General features: G+C 44.6%; 1 protein-coding gene across 12 annotated transcripts in view; it reads left to right on the top strand.

Annotated features, from left to right (window-relative positions):
- NBEA (neurobeachin) overlaps positions 3,119–7,072 on the top strand; it is a 486,663-nt gene continuing 482,709 nt past the window's right edge. For 8 of the 12 annotated variants that reach the window (XM_021377858.1, XM_021377912.1, XM_021377833.1 and 5 more), the window contains exon 1: positions 3,119–3,526. In XM_021377858.1, the coding sequence (XP_021233533.1) occupies positions 3,257–3,526 (270 nt within the window). In that variant the 5' untranslated portion in view covers positions 3,119–3,256. The remainder of the gene's footprint in view (positions 3,527–7,072) is intronic. The other 4 variants (XM_021377920.1, XM_021377892.1, XM_021377874.1 and 1 more) reach the window with 1 other exon arrangement.

The following is a 7,072-nucleotide window of genomic DNA, read 5'->3' as shown; positions in this document are numbered from 1 at the left end:
TTAGTACATGTTCATTTCTTGTACTACACATGGTATATTATGCGATTTTAGCAGAGGAAATGAGAGTCAGTCAGTTCTATTTTAGTCCAAGTACTAAACTAGAAATTATATAATGAAGGATTTTGCGAGCACAACTTCCAAACAAACTCATGATGGCAACTCTATCAGAAATTCACTATGGAGGAATGCAATGATAGTTGCATATAGAAAAGTTGCAGTGATGAATTACTCTACCATTAGGGTATATGTGTAAATCATGGGATCTTCCATGAATACCGTGAATGGATAAAATAGATATCAAACCATATTTTGTTATCCCAATTTCCTAGAGAAAGGAAGCTATTTTTGGCTGTGCTATTGGCCTATCCATTCCATCACAAAGACAAGAGAAAGGACGCTGAAAAAAATTTAAGCAAATTCAACAATGGATCTGAGAGTAACAAATTTATTCAGAATTTGTACAAGTTGATAAGTAGACAGTGATCCACATTTGCATACCTACCAGTAGAAAAGCAGTTATAACTTAATTGCATACCCATTTACTAGCAGCTTAGTCAGTTAGATCAAGAAAATTGGGCAGTGTATCAGCCAACAAGAAGCTTGCAACCAAACATACCATTTATAGCAATATGCCCTGCAAAAGAGACATAGATATGGGAAAAACAAATGGGAGAATTGCTGGGTGTTTGCTGTTAAAAGCGTTACAATATTTCCTGAATGTCACAGAGTTCTAGGTTAAAGTTTTAGTTTAGCAAAAAAGGGCATGTATTATGAAAGTTTCCAAAATATTTGCAAGCATACTTAAATAATAAGTTTACACTAACTTGAGGACCTCTAGACTCTAAGAGGATACCTGATTGCCAGATAGGAACATTAAGAACATGAAATATTCCTTTCTCAGCTCAAGATGAAGATTATCAGGCAGCCTAACAGGGACATTTGCATAATGATTTGGTTTGCAGTCTGGAACAGTAATTTAATGTTCAAAGGCTTTACCTTTTGGATGGGTGGTGTTTTGTTTTTATGGGAAGTTGGGCAAAGTAAAACAAGTGATGGAATCTTTCACTGGCAATTCCAAGCTGCAGATTTTCACTTTGGATTTTTTGGATAATAGTTTTAAAAGCTTCTGGAATGGGTTTTACTTCAGCCAAGGATAGAGATACCAAGTGCAATTCAAAACATACTACTCCATCAGCCCATCATTATCCACTGGCTGGAAATTATTGCCCTCAGTGTTCCTCCCATGATGTAGAGAGTTTACACACTACAGTCTAAAGTCTGTCTGATTACCTCATGGAAACATCCCTCTTCTGGGGTTTAAACTAAGACGGCTGACTTGGTATTTAGGCAGTTAATTGCATATGTATTCAACTTCGCTACTTCTGTTATGGGGCCGATGGGATTGAAACCTTAGCCTCCTCCAGGGGTATGCGAAATTACAGTATACCTTTACAAAGGTTGATTGCTAGGGGATGGCAGCCAACTGCAAAAGAACTTCCTTTCAAGAAAACTTTGTGCTTTCTTATCTCCCATAACAAATCTTCTGGGTTTTCTCTCCATCTTTCTGCAGCTTTCTAAAATAATGTTGTTTCTGTAACTCCCAGGTAACCACTGTTTTAGTCATGTCTGTGCACCTGGTCTACATACACTGTCGAACACCTACAGAGCTTGCAAAAATATAAATGTAACATACTGCATATACAAGTACATAGAGCTAATGCCTCCAATGGTACAGAGCTGAGGTCTTCTTTGCCCAGAGTTATTGTGGATGCCCCATCTCTGGAGGTGTTCAAGGCCAGGCTAGATGGGGCCCTGGGCAGCCTAAGCTGGTGGCTGGCAACCCTGCTTGCAGCAGGGGAGTTGGATCTAGATGATCTTTAAGGTTCCTTCCAACCTAAGCCATTCTATGATTCAGTGATTCTCCTGGTGGAGCTTAGAGCAGCTGTTGTAATCCTTGAGGGTGCACCAGTCAAGTCCTGCTGATTCAGTGTGTTTGTGCTACAGGAGGACTGACACTCCTGCCAAATTCCCCAACTTTGGTTAGAAACAGAGAGAATGGCATTCTGTGACCTGGGAGCAAGATTTGTTGTAAAATTTAACTTTGTGATTACAGTTGCTACAAAGCTGAGACAGAATGTGTTTGTGAGTAGGGACGGATCATCTCCAGCGCATGCAGAGCAAATATATACAATTTTATTCAAACCACTATTTGAATAATTTAAGCCTTTTCAAAACATATCAAAAGTGCTTCTGTTTCTCTGATGTAATACCACCAAGGATTGAAAAAAATGGCATCACTGAAGCTAAGGGGCTTGATAAAACTGCTACTGATTGGAGGTCTCCATGTGTAACATCACGACTGAGAACCAGAAGTAAGAAATATGAGTAAGAACAAGAAGAAATCAAGAAATAACAAAAGCTTTCCACTCATACACTCTTACCACACGGCAGCTTGGGATTACTGAGGGGAAGGCATGGCAGCCACCACTGAGGCTGGAAAACACGCGAGGCGCCCAGCAAGGCCCTTCACTAGCAGGCCCGGGGGAGAGGGAAGGGGCCGCCCCTGTCCCCAGAACGCAGGGAAGGCCGCGGGGCTGCGGCGATGGGCGGCCGTCCCTCCCGCCAGGGGGCGCCCCGGGGCGGCGGGGTCGGTGCCGGGTCCTCGGCCGGGAGCGGCCCCGCGTGAAGACGGGCGGGTTCCTCCCTGCCACTTCGGGCAGCGTTGCGTAATCCACTCAGCGCGGAAGGCGTCAGCGCCCGGCTTCCCGGGTGCGGGCCCCCTCCTCGGCGCGGCCCCGCGCACCTGCTCACCTGTCCCCGGCCGGCTGGGGGGGCCCGGCCCGGCCACTCCCCTCCGCGGGCTCGGCGCAGGCGCCCTAGCGGCTACCGCAGGCAGGGGGCGGCAACATGGCGGAGTGAGCAGCGGCGGTTCGGCTCCACAACAACAGCGGCAGCAGCGATCGGTCCCGCCTCCGCCGGCTCTGCGCGCCGCTCGCCTCCTCCGGGCCGCGCTCGGCGGCTCCCGCTCCACCCGGCCCGACGCGGGGAGGCGGCCCCGGCCGGCAGGCTGCGGCTATAACGGGGCATCGGCGCCCATAATAATCCCTCATTATAGCGGAGCGGGGGAGCGGCTCCTGGGACGGTGCCTGCGCCTCGGGCCGGCTCCCTGCGGCCCCGCCGGCTGCGGCTGCGGTGGATGCGCGGCTCGACCCGGCCGGGCGGGGAGGCGGCAGGTGCCGGTAACGGCGGGGGGTAAATGGCGAGCGAGAAACCGGCGGCGGGGCCGGAGCCGCAGCCCACGGGACTCATCTCCGTCGGGGCCGGCGGCGGAGGCGGCGGCGGAGGCAGCGTCGCGGTGATGGGGGAGCTGAGGGCGTCGGGCGCCGGCTCCGTGGTGCTCCCCGCGGGGATGATTAACCCGTCGGTGCCGATCCGCAACATCCGGATGAAATTCGCCGTCCTCATCGGACTCATCCAGGTCGGCGAGGTCAGCAACCGGGACATCGTGGAGACGGTGCTGAACCTGGTAAGCGGCCGCCTCCCCGCCCCGCTGCCGGCCCCGCGCACCGGCCGTCCCGCCGCCTGCCCCGCGCAGCCCCGGGCACCTCCGCGCCCGCGGCCCCCGTTGCGCGCACGGCCCTTCTCCAGCGCGGGGCAGAGCGCCCTTCCTGCCCAACTCCTCTCGTGCTTCTCTTTCCTCTGCGTGTGGCAGAGACCCCCGGCGCTGCCCAACTCCCGGCAGGACCCCGCGCCTCAGGCAGGGCCCCTGTCCCCTTCCCAATGCCTACTCTCCTGCGGGAGCGGAGCGTGTGCCATTCCTAACGGAAAAAATAAGGAGATTAAGTCATTAGCAACTTCAGGTTCTGGGTGCTGCCGTGTAACCCGGTGACTTCCTCCTTGGAAGAAGAGTGGCGTGAATATAGTGTCTGTTTCTAATTGAAAAAGGTTAAGCAAGCAGCCCGGGTTGCTGTCTTTTCTTAGTGGCTGACACATGTGAAGGGTTTAACCCTGTGAGCTCAGAGCTAGGCGAGTGTTTTGTGCGGAGGAAGAGGAGGAAGGAGATTTTTGCAGGGATTTTGCATGCTTTAATATCTGTAATAAAGAGTTAGTTGTGTTGCGGTATTGTATGGGGTTGCTCATGTCTTAATAATCTGTCACACTTTCCCAAACACTTAATTACCTACCTGCAAATTAAGCGTCATTGCTAAATTTGTTTAATGTCTGTGTGTTGCAAAACGTTATTGTACGTTGATAGATAGCTCAAAACGAGAACATTGGTAAAACGTAGCTCCGTAGTCATCTGCTCACTTCATGGAGTGAAAGAGTTACTGCAGGACTGTATGACTTAATGTTTTTGCGCTACCTACACCAAAGCCTGAGGAACCTACGGAAGCCAAACGAGTGGATCTAAAAATGAATCACTTTCAATTATGTGCAATTTGGTGCTGTTCCTGAATGCAAGATTTGCTGCAGCAAAGCTTTTGAAGCAGTTCAGTCAATGAAATATCCTGTTTTTGCGTATAAAATAGGATAGAAAAATGACTGCTCAAAACTGAATGGCAATTAATTGAAACTGCCTTTGTTTCAAATGAGTTGAATGCTTCTAACCTCTGCTCGTTTTGTAGAAAGTCATATAAAGAATATTTGTTGTTTCCAATACTTTAAAAGGATATATTCCTCCATTTGTTTGATAGCTATTTGCATTTGACCTAGCACGGATCAAATGGAAAAGCTGCAGCATGCAGAAAAAGACATGATTTGGTCAGATCGTTTTAGTATTTATGGCTTGACTGAATGCACAGGGTTAAAACTCTTGGTAGTTTTGTGCATATGTCAAAATGGTAATCTTGTATATTTCTCATTCGTCTCTACAAGCAGTTTGACACTTAACTGAAATATGATTTTAAATATATATTTTTGTATAACTATGGTACAAGTCATCATAACTTTATTAGATTTTTCCCATTCCTTTAAAAGTAGTACTCAAAATAAGGGAATGACATTAACTTACTTCATTAAGTAGCTTTGTATAGGTCATGACAGATACTGATCTTTAATCTTTTCCCAACAGTCTTTGGTCTTTCATTCTACTTACAGATATTTAAGCTTTCTTTAATTCTGGCTGTTACTACATCAACAACTGGACCAACATTGACTTATGTTTTAGGAGGGTTTAGAATGCATTATGATATTTGTAAGAAGTACAGTGCTAGTTACAGTGCTTGGCTATAAGATCTACCTACTTACTTAGTTGCTAATGCTGAAAACTGCGCTTACATTTAAAAATAAATGAGTGTTTCACAGTTCTGTCAGCATCAGAAGAAGTATACGAATGTAAAACTGCTTGGGAGTCTGCTGCAGTAGCGATGCGTTCTGGATCAGTCATTACTTAACAGATGGACTCTAGTATGGAAGAGTCAGTATTCCCACAGAAAAAAAGAGAGAGGTTATATTGTCTGCTGGTCTTTTTCTCCTCAGTGCAACAAATGTCTCAGGTCTATGCTCGCATATTTGGAACTTAATTTTCTCACATGTCACATGTTGTAAACATGGCTGATACAAAGTAAAGTTGATGGCATATCCCTAAACTTCTAAATGTTACATGACTATGTATTAAGGATTTTAATAGCAACTTTAAATAAAATGTTTTTATTTCTTGTTCTTTACCTTTACTATGCTATTTCTGAATGACTTCTGATGCAAGTTTGATCATGAGTGGACAATGTTGAGAGCTGATCTCAGTGTCAGTTTGTGTAGTCCCTGGAATCAATATAACTACATTATTGGGCATCTATAAGCCATTTAGTAATAGCTTTTTAGTATTATAATTCTATATTAGAATATTAGAATTCTGTTATTAACAGCTAAAATCAGAAGTTAAAGTTTGAGATACTTTTTTATTCTTCACATTATCTGAGATTTCTGCTGTCTTCTATGTAGAACTTAGAGAAGCCTATTCTTTCTTCAGCATTGCTTCGTCTGAGACAAAACTTAGTTTGGCTTGCCCATGCCTGGGAGATAGTCACTTTCCTGTTAAGTTTTCTTCCTGAGGTTTCTCTTAGGCAGTTGTTGCCATTTGATCTGATGATCCCATACAGTGATCTCTGTTACTGCATTTCATAGTTATTTCACGTTACATTCTGATGTTGACGGACACAGTCACTATTATTTATTGTGTCTGTGAGGTGATAACATGCTTTTATCCAGTGTTGAAGAATCTTTTTCCATGTCTAATATGTTGTTGGAATTTCAACTTTACCAAATTTTAACAGTTGACTTTCTACCTGGACAGTGTTACATTCTTGTGCGTACCTACACCGTTGATAGGATTAGTTGCTACTCTTGATTCTTGCTTTTTTTCATAGTGATTCTCCTTTCCCCTGAAATTGCTTTGTACTCAATATTATATTATACTGGTGAATTCATTTAAGTGAACATCACTCAGAGTTGCTAGTATTGCTTGTATTATTCCTTGTGGTTTAATGATACAGTAGAAGATGTAATGGAGAGAGGATTCAGCCCATGAACTAATTAAAGTTAACTTCTTAAATTGATAAGGAATTAATGAAGAGGTTAGTTAAGAGTTAACTGTAACTCCTTTGACCCTCTGCTAATATTAATAGTACGAAGGTCAGAAGATAAGAGTCTATGAACTGAAGACTTTTCTACCATGATTTTTCTTGTATATTGTCTTGCTACATTTCTGAAAGTAGGAGGGAAGTTATGCCTCATGCATTTCTCTGTTACCGGGAGATTTTTGATATTTTTTGTTTTATAGATTTCTATGAATTCCCAGGTTCAGTGCACTCTCTCTGAGATGTGTTGATCTTTGTGTACTACAGAGTACAGAACTGAAAAATACTTTCCTTGTGAACTGTGTAATCCTTTAATTGCTCTTGTTGCTTTCTCTTTGGGGGGTATTTTGACACCAGCTCATGCAACTATTGATGAGGAGGCCTTTCCCCTTTGGACAGCTCTATTAGTTTTCTTAGGAAACCGTCAAGGATGCTGTTATTACTATGATAGATGTGCCCATTGTTATTCTCTGTATTTCCTTGGCTTCTTGATACCC

This window comes from Numida meleagris, chromosome 1, assembly GCF_002078875.1.
Source record: "Numida meleagris isolate 19003 breed g44 Domestic line chromosome 1, NumMel1.0, whole genome shotgun sequence".
NCBI lineage: Eukaryota > Metazoa > Chordata > Aves > Galliformes > Numididae > Numida > Numida meleagris.
The sequence above is the reverse complement of the archived record's forward strand: the minus strand, read 5'-3'. Positions and strand labels throughout refer to the sequence as shown.